This window comes from Marmota marmota, unplaced genomic scaffold, assembly GCF_001458135.2.
Source record: "Marmota marmota marmota unplaced genomic scaffold, marMar, whole genome shotgun sequence".
NCBI classification, from domain to species: domain Eukaryota; kingdom Metazoa; phylum Chordata; class Mammalia; order Rodentia; family Sciuridae; genus Marmota; species Marmota marmota.
The window spans coordinates 35,402,127-35,421,565 of NW_025999900.1; the positions used below are offsets into that span (position 1 = coordinate 35,402,127).

General features: G+C 38.9%; 1 protein-coding gene across 1 annotated transcript; it reads right to left on the reverse strand.

Moving 5' to 3' along the window:
• Positions 1-8,973: 8,973 nt before the first annotated feature.
• LOC107143970 (olfactory receptor 49-like) lies at positions 8,974-10,111 on the reverse strand. The gene has a single exon (XM_015487823.2). The coding sequence runs from the start codon at positions 10,107-10,109 to the stop codon at positions 9,174-9,176; it is 936 nt and encodes a 311-aa protein (XP_015343309.1). The 5' UTR covers positions 10,110-10,111; the 3' UTR covers positions 8,974-9,173.
• Between the last annotated feature and the right edge of the window lie 9,328 nt (positions 10,112-19,439).

Below are 19,439 nucleotides of genomic sequence, written 5' to 3' on the forward strand. Positions count from 1 at the left end.
GGATATCAGGTTATCTATATAACTAGTTTGTTCCTTTTTGTTGCTGAGTAGCATTCTGTGTATGGGTATTCCACAATATGTTTATCCATTCACCAGCTGATGGACATTTGGGTTGCTTCCAGTTTTTGGATATTATTAATAAAGCTGCATTCAAGTCTTGGAGTAGACATATGTTTTGGATAAATATCTAAAAATGGTTGTGTGATAAGTATATATTATCTTTATAAGAGACAGTCAAATTGTTTTCCAGTTGTAGTTTCCAATTACATTCAATTTACATTCTCACTAGCAGTATATGAGTCATACTGAGATTCTTTATAGGATAGTAGAGGTAAATTAATAACTTTGTTTTAAGGGAAATAAGGGGGAAAAAGTTTAATGTGAGCCAACTGTGAGTGACCATGGCCTGGGAATTTGAGTTACCCTAAATGACATGTTCTACATGTAAGAGGTTACATGACATTAACCCCCCCCCCTTTTTTTTTGTACTGGGGATTAAATCCAGGGGACCTATCCACTGAGCTACATCTCCAAACCTTTTTACTTTTTAAATTTTGAGACAGGATGTCACTAAGTTGCTCAGGCTGGTTTTGAACTTGTGATCCTCTTGCATCAGCCTCCTGAGTTGCTGAGATTACAGGTGTGTGCCACAGTGCCCAGAGGTTACTATGAATTTTTATAGTCATGGAACAAAATAAATCAATACCTTTACTAATAACATTGGTGGGAGCATCAAATAGGCAGGCTACAGCAAGGCAGGGAATTCTATTCTTCAGCTTTCAGATGTTATCTCACACTGCTCTTGGCTCTAGGGCTGGTTGAGGCTAGAGGTCTGCTAAGCTTATCCATTCATTCTGAAAAGTTTATCTATTCCTTAGAAGAAAGGTGAGTTAGATACAAAAGTTAAGGTAAATAGCTATTAAAGGACCTAAAATGGTTCAAGTGAAAAACCAGCCTCTACCTCAAAGCAAAGCCTGTCCAAGGAAGGGACATGACCTTTGTCCTTGGAAAGACCCATAGAGCACTCCTAGGCACATTTCCATCCTGCTAAGTCATTTATCTACAAATAACAGGAGAGATCTGCTGTGCCAGGTGTCCCTGACTCAGTCAGGCTGGGTGGGGATCCATAGCAGCCCCCTAGCAGCCATCAATTAGCATGAGACAGGGAAATACCTGGGGTGCCAGATGACCCTCCCAGTAGTTTATGGTGGTTGATAACGTGTTGGGAAACCATGTAGTTCAGCATGAACACCCCTTTTGGCTTAAACCAATCAGTTCAAACGAATCCCCCTCTTGTAGTAACCAATCACCCCTACCCAACTTGTTCCCGCCAGTGAATGTGCTAATCATGTTTTTGAGTTGTTATTTGATTTTCCTGCGGCGTGTGATGATTTGCTAAGAGATGCTGTGATGTATGTGGGGGTTCCTGCTTTCTCCAAAGAATGTATAAAACTGCTGCAAACCCTGGGCTCAAGGGGCCTCTCAGAGTCACCAGTTGCTGTGTGCATGTGCGGAGGACCAAGCTAGCTTGCAATAAACACCTCTTTGCTGTTTACATCGATCTTGGTCTCTGGTGGTCTTTTGGGGGTCCCGAATTCGAGCATAACAAAGATAATTTTGGCTCTTGATCTGCAACATTCCATCTCTCCAAGGTCAAACAGACTGTAGGATATTTAATACAGACACAGCTTCTTCAGCAAATATCAGTTCTCAGGGGTTTTCATGCACACACACTTACTAGTTTAGCCAACTCCACTGTTAGGAAAAAGTGGAGAATTCTAAATCCCCAAATTTTTATCTCTGACCATTACTTATCACTTCTCTGATTTCTCTTTATCATCTTAATTAAGATGACTAAAATTAAAACTTTGGTGATTAATCAATCATTAGCACCAATGATGTTATCTTTCTTTTTTTATTTTCAGTGTATAGAGATGAAATCCAGGGCCTCGTGCACACTAGGCAAATTCTCTTCCACTGAGCTACATTCTCAATCCCAGTAGTTTTTATCTTTGACTCATGTTTAAATTTAAAAAATAATGGAGTAGATGGGCTGGGATTGTGGCTCAGCAGTAGAGCACTTGCCGAGCGTGGGCGTGACCCCGTTGGATCCTCAGCACCACATTAAAAAAAAAAGGCATTGTGTTGTGTCCATCTACACCTAAAAAATAAATATTTTTTAAAAATAATAATAATGGAGTAGAATACCTTTTTTGGTTTCTCTTACTCATCCTTAAGTTTTTCTCCATTTGTTCTGAATTTTAGTTTGAAGAGAAAAGCATTTCCCATTGTTCGTCTTTCCTTTCAGTTTGACTTTTGTGGGATGCCTTTCTTCTTCCTCTCTATCCCAGCAGTGTCTTTCTCAGGCGTCTCCTTCTGCCTTTGGGCTTGGTAGGGGCATCTGTCTGCATCAGCTGCTTGCACAGGAATGGTAAGGCCTGGGCCCATTCTTTGGCTTCTCTGCATGCAGGGCTTTTGCTCTGACCTTGTGTGTCTAGGAAAGGCCCAGTGGTTATTAAAGCCCTAGAGTTTCTCTTATCCAACCAGACAGAGGTATTCATTTCCACTTGAATAGAGGTATCAAGCTCTTTTTCAGACAGAAGCTGGCTATTTTGCATAAAACAAAGAAGTTACACATTAGCACAGGGTAACTGGTTTTTCTCAGTAGCTATCTAACAATGACTAGAGACAATGGTTTAATTATAAGCTACCACTGTTTAAAGACTTATAACTCACACAATCTCTGAACAAAATTCCACCATTCCTTTAGAAAAGCTTTAGATTGGTTTGTGGCTCTAATGAAGAGCCTACTTTGTCCTTTTCACTTTCTTACTACTCCCAAAGCATTTCTGTTTAATTCAGCCTCTGGCCTTCACTGAAGTTGTTCCCAGAGCCTGGGGTGCCTTCCTCCAACCCTTTTCTTTTGCTTATCTATTACTTACTCTATTTCATGACTTGGTGCAGGCACTTTCTCTTTTATGTACTTTTTTGGGTTTGTTTTTTGCTTTTATTATTATTTTTTTAAAAATAACTTCAGCCTGTTCTGAATTTTATTATGAACATTCATTGCTAGCTCCCTATGATTTAACTCAGGTTGTCGTTCAGTTGCATGTGTTGATGATCTTTTTGCAGATATGAACTATGATGAGTATCCTCATCATTTTTTGTGTCTCAGTATCAAACAAGTCATGGCAACATAAAGTTTTGTTGAACTATTGAGTGAATGAATGTTAGGCATGGGATAGGGTACTCAATAAATAATTGTTGGCTGAGTGATTGTTGGGCCATAGTAATGTTATGGAGCTGTGGCCTTCTATGAAGCTGTGGCCTTCTACTGCAAAGACACCCTCTTCAAACCACGATTCTCGTGATCAGGTCAGAAAGATTTCAGACATGTCACTCAGTAACAGAAATTAGTTTATTGAAAGGATAGAGAAAAGGGAAAGGAGACACTCTTAAGGGAGAGAGTGTCCTCTCAGAGAGGAGAGGGACAATGTTTCTCTCCTGCCATCCAGTTTTATTGGGGATCCCAGAAAAGGTTCCAGAGTCCCTCCCAGGTTCACCTCTTGACATCTGATTGACAATGACCTTCAAGTCCCCACTGTCATGGCAATTCTAGATCATCTTGGCCCGTGCTGACCAGTTCTAATTGGATTCTTAATCATATATTCTTAAAAATTTTTATGGTTAGGAGGAACTATCCTTATCTCCCTGAGTTTCAGGATCTAGTCATAAAAGTTTTCTCCTTCAGGATAACTTGAGTTCCTCTTATCAAGATTATTTTGGGTCTGCATTTCTCCTGTGTGAACAGGTAGATTGCTGAGAAATGTGATATATCCTGTCCACTTAGGCTGGGCAGGGCTCCAGGTAAATTGCTTATTGGAAAAAGAAAGTATGTGGGGGTTAGCACTGTGGGCCTATTTTATAGAATTATTTTCTAAACTTCATGTTCCCACCATCTATCTGTCCTCTAACAGTAGGAAATGCTAAATAAGCTGACTTTGTATCAACACTTTAGTGCTGATCAATATTGTCTGCAGAGGTTCACTTAGAAATTACACCCCCAATACCTGAACAATGTCTTCCTCCAGCCTTGACTTCTATTTCCCTTCCCCTTCAAAGGGGTAAAGGACCTAAAAGAGAGGAGAAATAAGGAGGATAAGGACAAATAGACAGCTGGAAAATATTTTACAATATTTTATACTCTTGTTTATAAATTGTATTCAGTTCCACAGGTTGGGATTATATCTATAACGTGAAATGTGAAAACGTGGGACAAATGTTAACTAAGCTGGCAAGGTTTTGCATACATGTAGTTGGTAAAATCCACAGATTATAGTGCCTATTTTCAAGGATTGTGGAGCATTTTTGAGCCATGGTCGCATCTGCATGGCTGTCTGGAGGCAGGAACATTTCACCAGAGGGAAATTTCCGTGGATATCATTAGTGGAGTCAGGATTCAGGGATGTATTTAGGGAGAAGATCCAGGTTAGTGTCTTCTCAAAGGCCAATTCTCTTTTCCCTCTTCCTGGGGTTTTTCCAAGTCAGACAGCATGGGCAGTAGAATTAGGAGAGGGCCACTCTGTACTCCCTCCTCTCCTGCCTCCAGCTCCCTGAGGATGGTCCTCCAGGCAGAAAGAGGCCTTTGAGCCTGAGGAGCTAGCAGGGACTGAACCCATGATTTATCTGCAAGTTGTTTAGATGATTAAAGCAGAAGTACAATTATAGGTCTCTGGGGAACAAAACAAAAATAAATCCCCTCATTTGTTAAAACTTTGTTATAGCTGGGTGCAGTGGTGCATGCCTATAATCCTAGTGGCTCAGGAGGCTGAGACAGTAGGATCCCGAGTTCAAAGCCAGCCTCAGAAATGGCGAGGTGCTTAGCAACTCAGTGAAACCCAGTCTCTAAATTAAATACAAAATTGGGCTGGGGATGTGGCTCAGTGGTTGAGTGCCCCTGAGTTCAATCCCTGGTAACCCCTCCCCCCAAAAAAACCTCCACAAAACTTTATAATATGTTTTGAGAGGATAGAAATGTATGGGCAATGGCAGATAAATATAGATGCAGAGATACCTTGTCCTGTCTTTAGGCAGCAAGGGGGATGATAAGTGAACAAATGCCTGGAATATTCAGGACCAGAAAGGAGGCCAGTATGACTGGAGGAGATAGGTGAGGGGCAAGGGGCAGAAGCAGCTGCTGGGTGGTGAGGCTTGGGCCAGCAAGATAGGCAACTTGAAATCAACTGGGGATTTTCCCTTAGAAAATCAAATGACCTCAGAATCACCAAAGGTCACTGAAGGTGAAGCTAAGGCATTTTGGTTTTATTTGAAGATCAAAGAGAAGCTCTTTCCTCATTTCACTGCCCATAGTTGTCTGACTTGGAAAAACCCCAGGAGGAGGGGAAGTAAAATTGATCATTGAGAAGACACACTAACACATTAATCTGGGTTCTAGTCCTACACACATCCCTGAATCCTGACTCCATTAATGAGTTTTAGACAGACATTTCATAAAGCTCACTCTGGTTTCTATGTGGAGGATGGGTTTGAGAGGGAAAGAGAAGACTAGGGACATGGGTCAGGAGATCATAGCAGCTATTTATGACAGATATTGGAGACTTGAACTAGGTGAAAGCAGTAAGAAGTAGAGAGTAAAGGTTGATATTAAGATCTATTTTCTTCTTCTGTTTTGGTGGTGCTGGGACTTGAACCTGAGTTTTCATGCATGCTAAGCAGGCACTCTACCACTGAGCTATACTCCCAGCCCTTTGACATGTACTTTAAAGGGAATACTAATGAGGTTAAATTTATATGTTCTTTTCAAAAGTGGCAGATCGGCTTTAAAGTGGAAAGCTACCCTAAGTCACTAGGGGTAGGCTCCTGTGCCATATCTCCCGGAAGGGACTTATATGTACCTCTGAATCTGTTCAGGAATCTCCCTTAGAAAGGTAAATGACCTTGGATTCACTAAAGGACATTTTCTTCAGAAGGCTCCCAAGTGCACTGAAGGCAGTTTCCCTGAAGGAGAGTTGGTGAGTGGCAGCTCCAGGAGATGAGCACAGGCAGAGCAGCTCCTGAGGCCAGAGAATCTATCAGAGCTCTGAGATGTAACATTGGCAGTTGCTGGTGTTAAAATGGGGAGGTCAAGTGGATGTTGGCTCACAAGGGGCAGTGATATGACTACTATATCCTCTTTTGAAATCACAAAGTATTTAAAGTTCTTCTTGGATATGTTGGGGTTCACAACTTTTCAGAAGGAGACCTAAATGGATGACAGGAGAGTGTGGTAACTGTTTTCGAAGGGTTGATGGCCGTCACACATTCAGATTTGCTCTGTGTCAACTTTAGGGGGTGGAAGTTAGAATACATTTAATCCAATAGGGAAACTTACCTTTTTCTGACCATATAGTAAGCCACGACAGTATGAGAAGGCTTCACTTAAAGAATAAAGAAGTCAATACTAAGGGCTAGAGTTGTAGCTCAGTGGCAGAGTGCTTGTCTAGCATGCATGAGGCCCTGAGTTAGATCCCAGCATAATAAAAAAAAAGAAACAATACCACCATCCCCAACTCCCTTCAAAACATCTGGCCCACTCACAGGTTGGAAACTGGATTGAACAAGATGTTAATCTTCAGTTGCTGCAATAGGAAAAGTAGAGTCAGGATGAGCTCCTGGTCAGATTCAGAGTGAACCCAACTAGGGATAACAAGCCTGTCCACCAAGTTTCAGGGACAGTTTTTAGGTAAATTTGAGGCCAAAGAAGTTGGAGGCTAGAGTAAGTTAGAATTAGGATTGGTAGCTGTAAATTCAGAGAAATGTTTATGGAGAGAATTGTATTTCATTAGGCCTCCTTTGGAGGCCTGGGACCCTCCCTCTGTCTACTGATCTTTATAATTGGAGGAGCTGTGCAACAGTTTGCTTCCCCAACAGGAAGTACTTTGCCCTGTTTTCAAAGCAAAGATCGAATAGTACATTCTAACATCTGTTTTTTGTGATAAATTCTGTGACTTCAACAATTTTTATTGGTAAAATATGTGATTAGAGCAATTGTGTATTTTTTAAATTTTTATTTTTAGGGCTGTCAAAGCACATCTTAGACATTTATTCCTCAAAGAAGAACTTGTGGAATACATGGATTCTTTAACTCATGTCAAGTAAGGGGAAATTATTCTGAGTGAGGGGCATGGGGCTGCTTATTATCTCTATACACACCAACAGACCCTTCAAGTCTGTTTCCCATGGGCGCAGTTGTGTCTGGAGAGAGATTGGATTTTGCATAGCAAATTTGACCATCAGATTTGGGAGCTACTCTAGACCTTGTGAGCTCTCTTAGTGTTTTCTTATGTGTAGGCAAGTTATGTTCTGGCATCTGAGAACAACACAGTGTAGCACTCCACAGGCCACTGGGGAATTCTCACCTGATGGCAAAGGCAGTGGGCAGACAGTAAGGTTGATTCAGGCTTGGTCCTGGGCAAAACTGTGAAATGGGCCCACATCATCTTCCCATCTCACTTCCTACCAAGTCTTCTTGCCCTCTGACAGTTCCTTTCCTGCCAAGGTGAGTTGTTTCCCTCAAGGTGAGCAGCACTCTACATGGGAAGGATACCAGACCTGGAATTGGAGGGTCTGAATTTAAATTCTGACTCAGCCACCTCCTACCAGCTGGGTGGTCTTAGGCATGTACCCCTAACCCTTGAGATTCTCTGTCCCCTATTGGAAAATGGAGATCATAATGCCACATATGGCACCTCAAATAGGTGTTGGAAAATTCAAATGATATATATAAGTGAACCTGGACAATTACCAGGTTCTGTAATTGTCCAAGATTGTCTTAGCTATTCTTGGCTTACTGTGTTTTCATGTTGATTATAGAGCTAGCATGTCAATTTCTTTTTTAAAAAATTTATTTATTTTTGGTAGTTGTAGATACACAGAATGCCTTTATTTTTATTTTTTATATGGTGTTGAGGATCGAACCCAGTGCCTCATGCGTGCTAGGCAAGGACTCTGCCACTGAGCTACAGCCCCAGCCCTAGTGTGTCAATTTCTCTCTCTCTAGATTTTGGTTAGGACTCTTGAATACCCAGATCAACTGGGGAGATAATATAGAATCTTTAAGCCTATTTATATGGAATATTGCTCCAATTATATAGTCTTCTATTTTCCTTAATGATATTTTGTAGTTCTTTTTATTTGTTTTATTTTTGCAGGATAGGGGATCAAACCTATGGCCTCACCCATGCAAAGCAGGCACTCTATCACTGCCCTGCCTCTCCAGCTGAGAGTGACAGTGTCTACTAATTTGCTGAGGCTGGCCTTGGATTGCTATCTTCTTGACTCAGCCTTCTGAGTAGATAGAATTACACTTGTGTGCTATCAGACCAAGCTGCTTTGTAGTTCTTTTAGTTTTATCCTATATATTTGATTTTTTTTGATAATGGGGATTGAAATCAGGGGTACTTGACCACTGAATTACATCCCCAGCCCTATTTTGTATTTTATTTAGAGACAGAGTCTCACTTGGTTGCTTAGTGCCTCTCCATTGCTGAGGCTGGCTTTGAACTTGTGATCCTACTGTCTCAGCCTCCTGAGCCACTGGGATAACAGGCATGTGCCACACACCTGGCTTATTTGATATTTTTTGATGCTATGGAAAAATAATATCATTAAACATTAAAATTTCTATTTATCACTGGAGTATAAGCATAAAATATAAAACAAACATTAAACTTCCCATAGGTTGAACTTGTGTCCATGAACTTATTAATTCCAAGAGCATGTTAGTGATGATGATAATATTTCTTCCTTTCTTGCTTAGTCCTTTAACTTTTTCTTCTTGCTCTAATGCACTGGTTAGAAATTTTACTATAATAAAGATGGGATAGTAGGTGTTTTTAGTTCATTTCTGTTCTCAGAGGGTAATTTTTCAGTATTTTACCATAAAGAATAATGTTAGAAATATCAAGATGTATGTCACACAGAAGTGGCATATTAAATTTTCTGTTTTCTGAACAAGAATGGATGGACTAATAATGATACATATATGAAATGGCTATATGTTAGACTACCTGACAAAAATTGTCTATGAAGGGAGAATCTATGGAGATCAAGACAAGACTTTCATTAGCAGAGGTTGACAAGGAGGTGATTTTTTTCCCTCTCTCAGATCTGACTCAACTTTGTGAGAGGAGCTTGCTCACCTGCTCCCTGAATACCTGCTTCACCTGTTTGTTCCTCAGGGTGTAGATGAAGGGGTTGAGTGTTGGGGTCACCACAGTGTTGAGCAATGCCACCACCTTGTTCTGGTCCTTCCCCTGCCCACCCTTGCCTGACCGGATATACATGAAGATGCAGCTGCCATAGAAGAGGGACACCACAATGATGTGGGAGGAGCAGGTTGAGAAGGCTCTGTGCCTCTCCTTGGCTGAGGGGATATGCAGGATGGTGTGGAGGATGTGGCCATAGCAGGTGGCCGTCACGGCCAGAGTGCCCAGGAGGCTGCAATTGGCTATCACAAACCCCAGAAGCTCTATCAGACTCGTATCTGCACATATGAGTTCCAGGAGTGGAAAGCTGTCACAGAAGAAATGGTTGATGACATTGGGTCCACAGAACGGCTGCTGAAATATGATGTAACAAGGAACACAGATGAGAAGGAAACCTGTCATCCATGAGCAGAGCACTAGCTGGACACACAGCCTTTTGCTCATGATGGTGACATAACGCAAAGGGTTACAGATGGCCACATACCTGTCAAAGGACATCACTGCCAATAGGAAGAATTCTGCAGTACCAAGGAAGAAATAGAGGAAACATTGTAGGAAGCATCCAGCTAAGGAGATGGTCTTATGTCCTGTGAGGGTATTGTTCAGCATCTTGGGAAAGATGGCTGAGGTGAACCAGATCTCCAGGACAGCAAAGTTACGGAGGAAGTAGTACATGGGGGTGTGGAGGCGCCTGTCCACAAGGGTGATGGCCACAATGAGGAGGTTCCCCAGCAGTGTGAGGAGGTAGGTCAGGAGGAGCCCCAGGAAGATGAGCATCTGTAGCTCACAGGCATCTGAGAGCCCCAGCAGGATAAACTCGGTGATAGTGGTGTGGTTCCCCATGGCTCCTCTGACCTCTGCTGAAGCTGGAGTATCAAAGATGGTGAGCATCAGGGTCTGTGGTGCTCTGAGCATCTGAGGACAAGCTGGAACCGGAAAGACAGAGGGATGAGTGTCCTATTTTGTTCTTAAGGAATCTTTTAATTCTTTTAGCTACCAGCCCTGGTTTTTACCTCCTCATGCTGGTTTTCTGGGTGCTTCCTTGAGTTAGCATCAAGTTGTATACTTCAACCTAATTTTGCTCAAGTTTTTGCAAGTATTTTGGTACATTTTGTTTTTACCAATTTTTCTGCTATTTCCTTATTTTCTGTAAGGAAACTATAAATTCCTCTCATTCTTTTAGATCAGATGATTATCTTTTCCTACATTCATTCAAATGCTGTCAGGGGTCTCCTAAAATTAAAATATTTCCCTTTTAAAATCTGGCATCCAATGAGTCACCGACTTTTAATGAAAAGCAACATGCTGGCACTAGTCTCTGAAGGCATTTTATTCAAATGTGTGATTTACTAACTTATCTGTGACAAGTTACCTGTCAATACCACACCAATCCCTCAATGGGAACAGTTACAATACCTAGGCAACAATATTGTCCCTGGATTTAAATGGGTAATGTGTACCCAACATTTAGCCCTGGTCTGGCTACAAAGTGAGCAATCATATAATCCAAGCTATTTTTTTATCTCTCCATGGTTGAAACTCTATTAGGACAATAATAGTAAGAGTAAAATTACAAAAAAAGATGGTGGGTTTAGGACAAAATTATTGAAATCATAGAGATAATACAAGCCAATTTAGGGAATACAGAGGAATAAGAATAAAAAGAATCACCTATTGGGCAGAAGTTGTGGCTCAGTGGTAGAGTGCTTGCCTAGCATGCGAGAGACACTGGGTTTGATCCTCAGCACCACCTAAAAATAAACAAATAAAATAAAGGTATTGTGTCCATCTACAACTAAAAAATTAAAAAAAAAAAATCACCTATACCTATCCGGAAACAACTTCTAAGATTTTGATGGGGCTGGGGTGTAGCTTAGCGGTAGAACACTTGCTTCTTCTTTCTTTCTTTTTTAAAAATATTTTTTAGTTGTCAATGGACCTTTATTTTATATATTTTTATGTGGTGCTGAGAATTGAACCTAGTGCCTCACACATGCAAGGCAAGTGCTCTACCACTGAGCCACAAGCCCAGCCCCAGCACTTACTTATTCTATGAGAGAAGCTGGGTTCTATCTTCCAACAACTGAAAAAGAAAAAAAAATTTGATGTATTTCTATTGTATTTTTTTCTATTTTTAATTTACTGTTTATGTATTAGTTTACATAACTATGCTGATAGATTATGTTATTTTGTACCCCTTTCCTTGCCATATACTGCTATAACATATATTCTGTCATGCCATTACAAACTTTTTGTTATTATTTGGTTGATTTGTTTTTTGAGGAATACATGTCCTGTGAATCTGGTATGTAAATGGAGGAAAGCACACATTTAGAGTTTGGGTATTATGTTTAATACTTTCAGATAATTCCCTCAGTAATATAAAACAATAAATGCTGATAGAGATGTTTATGGGCTCAATTTTGACTTTAAAGAATATATCTTTCCTTCTAGTGATTATTATTTCTAGGTTACATTGCTTAATATTGTTCTCAGACATTTGGATAAAGAAGAAGGCAACCTTATGATTGATTGTTTTTATGGAAATGTCAGGTTAAAGCAAGCTTCTGTTTATTGAAAAGCTGACTCTACCCAGGATGAGTGCAGGAACTAATGTGATAAAATTGAATCAGAGAAATGATAACATAGGACCTCACAGACAAGGAAAATCTGAATTTAAGTGGAGGAGGACTAGATATGAATATGAAAAAATGAACATAATTTCCATGCAAAGATGGGAGAATTGTGGGTGATTTTTCTTTCATTATAACTTGTATGAAATTATAAATTATACAATAGCTTAAACCCCAAAATCATAAAAAGAAACAGAGTGAGCTCATTAAGAGTTGGGTAGAACATTTCAGGAGAGACAAAGGGAAAGCAAATGACTGTTAATGGAAAGCATAAGAAAAGCCTTGGGATTCTGTAACTTATTGGTTGAACATGAGTCAGGATATTAATAACAATGAAATTTCAAAGAAGTCAGTGGTGCCATAGCCTGCCAATGGACACCTGGAAACAAACAATAGACTTCTAGCAAGAGTGTTCAGAAGAACCCAATTCCTTTTACCCCATTCCTGAGATTGTACCAGACTGGTTACTTGACTAGCCACCGGGTGAGGTGCTCGATTGTTCTCCCAGGCAGTTCTGATGACATAGTTCCTAGTTTCATCAGAAGCTCCTGGGTCTTCAGTGCTGCTTGAGGACTATGGTTCCTCTGGGTTCACTAGACATGCAAAGTTAGACTTTCACAGTGAACGAAGCTCTGGAGCCAAGGCATGGTCTGCAGGTCATGTGCGTGGACAGGTCCTGTCCTTACCAAACCTTCATGTTTTCCCAAACCAATCTCTCTTAATGCTGCTCCTGGCTCTCTTATGACTGACATGTGCCCAGATCTGTTCTGGAAGTCCTCAGAACTTCTAGGTTCACTGATTTCTCAGGAGGCTACTGTTATTCCTGTCCCACTGCATCACTGTTTACTACTTTCCTGGGGAAGTAAATATAGAAACTTAATGAATTATCCTTCTACTTCTCCTCTGTTAAAGGAGACACAGATATCAATTGATGCAGATTTATAAGACTCACTTTCAGTTATACTTTAGAGTTTTCTGACTAATAATACACACTCTACGGGGCCATGGTGTCCATAGAAGATTCTGGGGATAAGCTATTCATGATAGACCCCTTGTCTCTGTGGAGCTGGCAGCAAGCCTGGATTGTGGAGTTGTGTTTGGTCTCCATGGAAACGCAGAGATACACAAAGCTATCCAGCTCAAACTTAACCCATCTGAGATTCTCACTCTTCTCTTGCTGGATACATCTGTACTTCCCTTGAGAGTCATTACCATCGAGACAATAGGGACTTTGGGATTGAAAGTTTACTTTGTTCTGACCAAGAGTGACAGAAACTTCTAATGAAGTTAAATTATAACAAGGAAGCAAAATGTTTAAATCATTCAATGTACTTTCGTTGAGAGCTTATTCTGTGAAAGGTTCTGCTTTAGATTGTAGATATACAGAGACAGAGTATTGGGAAGACAGACATTAAAAAGCCCACAAACAAACAATTACCATTAGTGTTCTGAAGTAGAGCTCATAGGAAATTCTGACCTAGATGGATAGTTGAGTGTCTTAGTCTTGGGCTGCTATAATAAAATACCAACACTAGGTGACTCAACAGAAATTTATTTCTTATGGTTCTGGGGATTGGGAAATCTAAGATGAAGGTGCCAGATGCTTTGGAATCTAATGAGGACCCAATTCTTTGTTTGCAGTTGGCTATTTTTTTGCTGTATTCTCACATGGCAGAGATAAACAGGGCTCTGGTCTTTTTCTTTCCTCATAAGGGTACTAATCCCATCATAGAGCTCTACCTTTATGACCTCATCTAAAATGAATTCTCTCTCAGAGGTCCCATCTCCAAACACCATCACATTAAAGGTCAACACATGAATTTTAGGGAGACAAAAACATCCAGTATGTAGCAATGAGGGAAGATCTTCCTGAGAAGTTTCATAAAAACAGGCTTGAAAGATGAATTGGACTATGAGAGGTGAAGAATCTTTAATTGAGTCATCTCTTAATCATTTATTCAACACGTGTTTATTGAACATCTACTAGATGTTATTCAGTCATTCAAGATGACTGACTGGTCAATTAAACAGATGTGGTTACCTCCCCCAGTGGGGGCTTACTCTTTATTGGCAAATCATGGGAAGAAGACATTGGGATAGTTCTTGGTCCTTGGTGTAATTTCTCTTTCTTTCTTTGGTTACCAAATTAACCAGATCCTCCATTATACTGTATCCTCCATTATAAAACTGACTGATATAACTTGACTGCAGTAAATCGTCTGACTTTAGAAGTCTTTCTATGTTTGAGAAGGCAAATGAGTGATTGGATTTCTGATATTGCTTAAAATGTGAGTAAAGAGGCTATTAATTTTTAAATTATTTTATCTATTTAGTGCTGGAAATTGAACCCAGTGGCACTTTCCCATTGAGGTATAGACTAGCCCTTTTTATTTTTATTTTGTGACAGTATCTCAATAAATTTCTTAGGACCTTGGTAGGTTGCTGAGGCTGGCCTGAAACTTACAATTCTCCTGCCTCAGCTTCCTGAGTTGATGAGATTACAGATGTGCTCAACCACACCCAGTTAAATAAGTTTTTAAAGTTTTAAAATATTTTCTCTTTTAATTTTATTTTTATTGGTGCATAATTAGGAGCTTCCCAGTTTCTGTTTTTTACCCTCCCCTCCTCACTCCCTGTGATCTTCTTCCTCTATCTAACACTTTCTCGTCTTTTTTTCCCCTGAGATCCTTTTTTTTTCTTTTTCTCTAGCTTTCATACATGAGATAAAACATACCCATTGACTTTCTGAATCTAACTTATTTTGCTTCACATGATGCTCTTCAGTTCCATCCTTTTTCCTGCAAATGACATCATTTTGTTCTTCTTTATGGCCAAATAAAACCCTATAGAGTATTTATACCACATTTTCTTTATTCATCCACCTGTTGATGAATACCTAGGCTGGTTCCATAGCTTGCTGCTCTAAACATTGGTATACATGTATCTCTATAATATGTTGACTTTCGTTATTTTGTGTAAATACTGAACCATCTCATGGTAGTTTCATTCCTGGTCTTTTGAGGAAACTTCATACTGATTCTCATACCGGTTGTACTACTTTACATCCCCGCCAACAGTGTTAAAGATTTCCTCTGGCCCTGCATCCTCACCAGCATTTATTATTATTTGTATTCTCAATGATTGCCATTTTATATGGAATGAGATGAAATCTCAGTGTAGTTTTGAGTTGCATTTCCCTGATGGCTAAAGAAGTGGAACTATTTTTTTTTTAAATGAAATTGTTGACCATTTGTGCTTCTTAAAAAGTGTCTATTTGCCCACTTATTGATTTGGGGATTTTGGTGTTGAGTTTTTTGAGTTTTTAAGGTATTCTAGATTTTAATTCTCTGTTGGAAGCATAGCTAGCAAAGATTTTCTTCCCACTCTAAGTTCTACCTTCATGCAGTTGTTTTCTTTGCTGTGCAGCAGCTTTTTGGTTTGATGCCACATATTTATTAATTCTTGGTATTATTTCCTGAACTTTAGGAGTCCTACTGAGGAAGTTGCTGTCTATGACTATATGTAGGAGTGTTTCTCCTGTGTTCTTTCTGGTAGTTGCAAAATTTCTGGTTTAATTTCCAGGTTTTTGTCTATTTTGAATTGACTTTTGTGCAGAGTAAGAGCTAGGGATCTATTGTCAGTGATTTAAGTATGGATATCCAATTACCCAAACACTCTTTGTTCAAGAGGCTTTTTTTTTTTTCCTACATAGGTTTTTGGAAATTTTGTCAAGAATTAGATGACTGTAGCTGTGTGGGTTTGCCTCTGTATCTTCTATTTTGTTCCATTGATCTATGTATCTGTTTTTATGCCAGTACCAACCTGGTTTTGAATTCTACCAGATCTTTAAAGCAGAGCTAATTCCAATGCTCTTCAAATTGATCCAGGAAATACAAAGGAAGAGAACACTTCCAAACAGATTTTATGTAGCCAGTATAACCCTCATACCCAAACAAGATAAGGACCTTTGAAGGGGGGGAAAAAGTATAGAACATTACTTAGTAAAATATTAGCAAATCATATTCAGCATGCAAGGCATTTGTATATGGTTTGCCATATATAAATCAATAAATGGACAAAAAAGATCACATGATCCTCTCAAAAGATGCAGAAAAAGCCTTTGACATTCATGACAAAAACTCTGAAGAAACTAGGGATAAAAGGAACTTAACATAAAAAAAATTATGTATGACAAACCTAAAGCCAGCATCATGATGAAGGGGGAAAACTGAAAGCATTTCCTCTAAAGTCAAAACAAGACAAGGATGGTTACTCTCACCTCTCCTATATAATAGAGTACTTGAAACTTTAGCCAGAGCAATTAGGCAAAAGAAGGAAATAAAAGGGATGCAAATAAGAAAGGAAGAAGTAAAACTGTCCCTGTTTGCAGATGATATGGTCCTATACATAGAAGATTCTAAAAGCTCCACCAGAAGACTTCTAGAGCTGATAAACTGATTCAGCAAGTCAACATACAAAAAACTGATAGCTTTTCTATACACAGATAACGAGTCTGCTGAAAGAGAAACCAGGTGAACAATTCCATTCACAATAGCTTCAAAAATAATAAAACACTTAGGAATAAAACTAACCCAGGAGGTGAAAGGCCTCTACATGGAAAATTACAGAGCACTGAAAAAAATCAAAGAAGACATAAAAAAATGGAAAAATCTCTCATATTCATGGATAGGCAGAATTAATATTGTTAAAATGGACAGACTGCCAAAAGCAATCTACAGATTCAATGGAATGCCCATCAGAAATGCCCATCAAAAATTATATGCTTCTCAGAATTAGATAAAAACAATCTTGAATTTATATGGAAGAACAAAAGAACTAAAATATATAAAGCAGTCCTGAGGGAAAAAAGTAAAGCTGGAAGCATCACCATACTTGTCTTCAAGTAATACCATAGAGTCCTAGAAATAAAATAGAGACTATTATTGACTAGAATTACTGGTCATCCTTGATGTGGCAAGGTGACTAACGTTGGCAGTCTATCCCTTCAACAGCTGATTGTCTCATGTGAATTATTGTGTAGACACCTTACTCCTGGTAAGAATTATGATGACCCAGTGACCTATAAGAAGGAGACCCAAAGAACTGGTCAGCAGATTGTAGGAGTGTACATGATTCACATTAGTTACATCTCCTGGGATATGCTTTTAGAAATTGTATTCCTCCTCTACCTAGAGCAGAAAGAGCCTGACTTTCTGTGCCTTGCAGCTCTCAAGCTGTGAGTACCCTTTTTTGGGTACCTGCTTAATAAGGTAAGAAATGGATACTAAAGCTCCTCTCTGTGGCTATTTTTCTACAGTGATGCAGCCACTTCAATGTTTATAGTAGTTAAATTCACAATAGCTAAACTATGGAAGCAAACTAGATGCCCTACAACAGATGAATGGATAAGGATAAATATGGGTGTATTTCTGTGCCAGGTCTATAAGTATTTATATATTATATACCATAATATATAAACAATGGAATATTACTCAGCCTTAAAGAAGAAAGAAATTATGTCATTTATAGGTAAATGGATGGAGTTGGAGAATATCACGCTAAGTGAAGTAAGCTAACCCCCAAAAACCAAAGGCTAAATGTTTTCTCTAATAAGTGGATGGTGATCCATAATGGGGGGTGGTATCAAGGAAAAAATGGAGGAACTTTGGATTGAGCAGAGGGGAGGGAGTGTGTCGGTGGGGGAAAGATGGTGGAAGTCACCAGTGGTAGTTATCTTGCTGCATCGATGAAGGACATTATGACCCTCGGTACGGGTATGATTGCATGAATGGTGTGACTCTATATTATGTACAACCAGAGCAATGAAAAGTTGTGTATAAAAAAAAAAGAATATGAGACAGGTTTAATGCAAATGCTTGGAATATTTAATGATATATCAAATATCATATGTATTTGGTGTCACACACCAGCATTGTTCACACAACAGGCAACCCTTAAGATGACCGCAGTGATTCCCATGTGATGCTTTCCACTTGTGAACATGGATGTGCAAAGTCCTGTTCAAGTCCCTGCTCTCAATAATGTTGGATATACACTCTGAAGTAGAATTTCTGGATTTTATGGTAAATATATGTGTAATTTTTTTTAGGAACTACCATAATGCTTTTCATGGTGGCTGTATCATTTTAGATTCCTACTAGCAAAGCATAGACATTGCAATTTCTCCATAGTCTTGACAACTTTTGCTATTTTCTGTTTTAAAAAGCCTTTTATTTTAACTAATACCATCTTAGTTAATGAGTTCAGGAGTGCAGTTGGGTAGGAGTAACTTTCAACATTATATAGCGCAGCAGGATAACATGGCTAACAGCAATGAACTGAAGTTTGAAAATTGTGAGTCAAGAGGATTTTGAATGTCACCAACACAAAGAATGATACATGTCTGAGGTTGTCAATATTCCTATCTGATTGTATACATCTTTTGAAATGTCACGTTTTACCTCATGAATATATAAAATAACCATTTCAATTAAAAATAAAATATATTGGAAAAATAGTCATCCTAATGAATGTGAAGTGGTATCTCATTATGGTTTTGATTGGTATTTCTCTAATGGTTAGTGATGTTGCTTGTATTTTCATGTACTTATTGGTCATTTTTAGAACTGGGTTATTTGTCTTTTTGTTGTTGAATGTAAAATCCCTGTTTTGTATACAAAAAGCATTAAAAATGCTTTTGATGGTAATGACACAAAATTCTTTAAAAGAAGATCCAAAGTAGGATGAGAATGGGAGACAAAGAATGTACATTTATTGAGACACTGTTGAAGGCATGGGGCATAGAACAGCTCATTGAACTTCTATGATAATCCTTTAGAATGGGCTTGTCATCCTCATTTTACAGAGGAGAAAATGAGCTAGAGAGTAATACAACTAGTAGATAAAAGAGTTTTTATTAATTAGAATGAAGAGTATTTTATGAATTTTAATACTAAAAAAACCCAGATATGACATATTTAAAATGATAAGCAATGGCCCTCAGCCATGTTTTGAGTTCTTATGGGTGTATTTCTGTGCCAGGTCTATAAGTATTAAATCATGATAGTACAAATAAAGAACGATTCTTTCCTCTGAGAGTGTTACAGAAACAAGCATATAAAACAATCAATCAGTGTCTAAGTACCCATTCTCATGGCTATGACAATGGATTAATATTTGAGGCCAAGAAAGAATTGCAGAGCTGGTCCTTGTCCTCAAAGAGCTTGTGACATGTTAGAAAACCAGGTAGACAAAGATGGAATGAACAAAGCATTCAAAGCAAGTAATTAATAAAATTTCTCCAGGATACTGAAAGCTTTTGAGTTTACGGTGAGTTGTGTGGGGACTGGCACATCAGAAATATCACATAGAAATATATCACGGAATTTTTCTAAATGGAAAAGGCTCCATATCCTGAAAGGACTTATATTCTCTTAGCTCTTAGTATGGATTATTAGCTTCAGACTTTTTTAAAATATTTTTTTAAGTTGATGATGGACCTTTATTTTTTATTTATTTACATGTAGTGCTGAGAATCAAA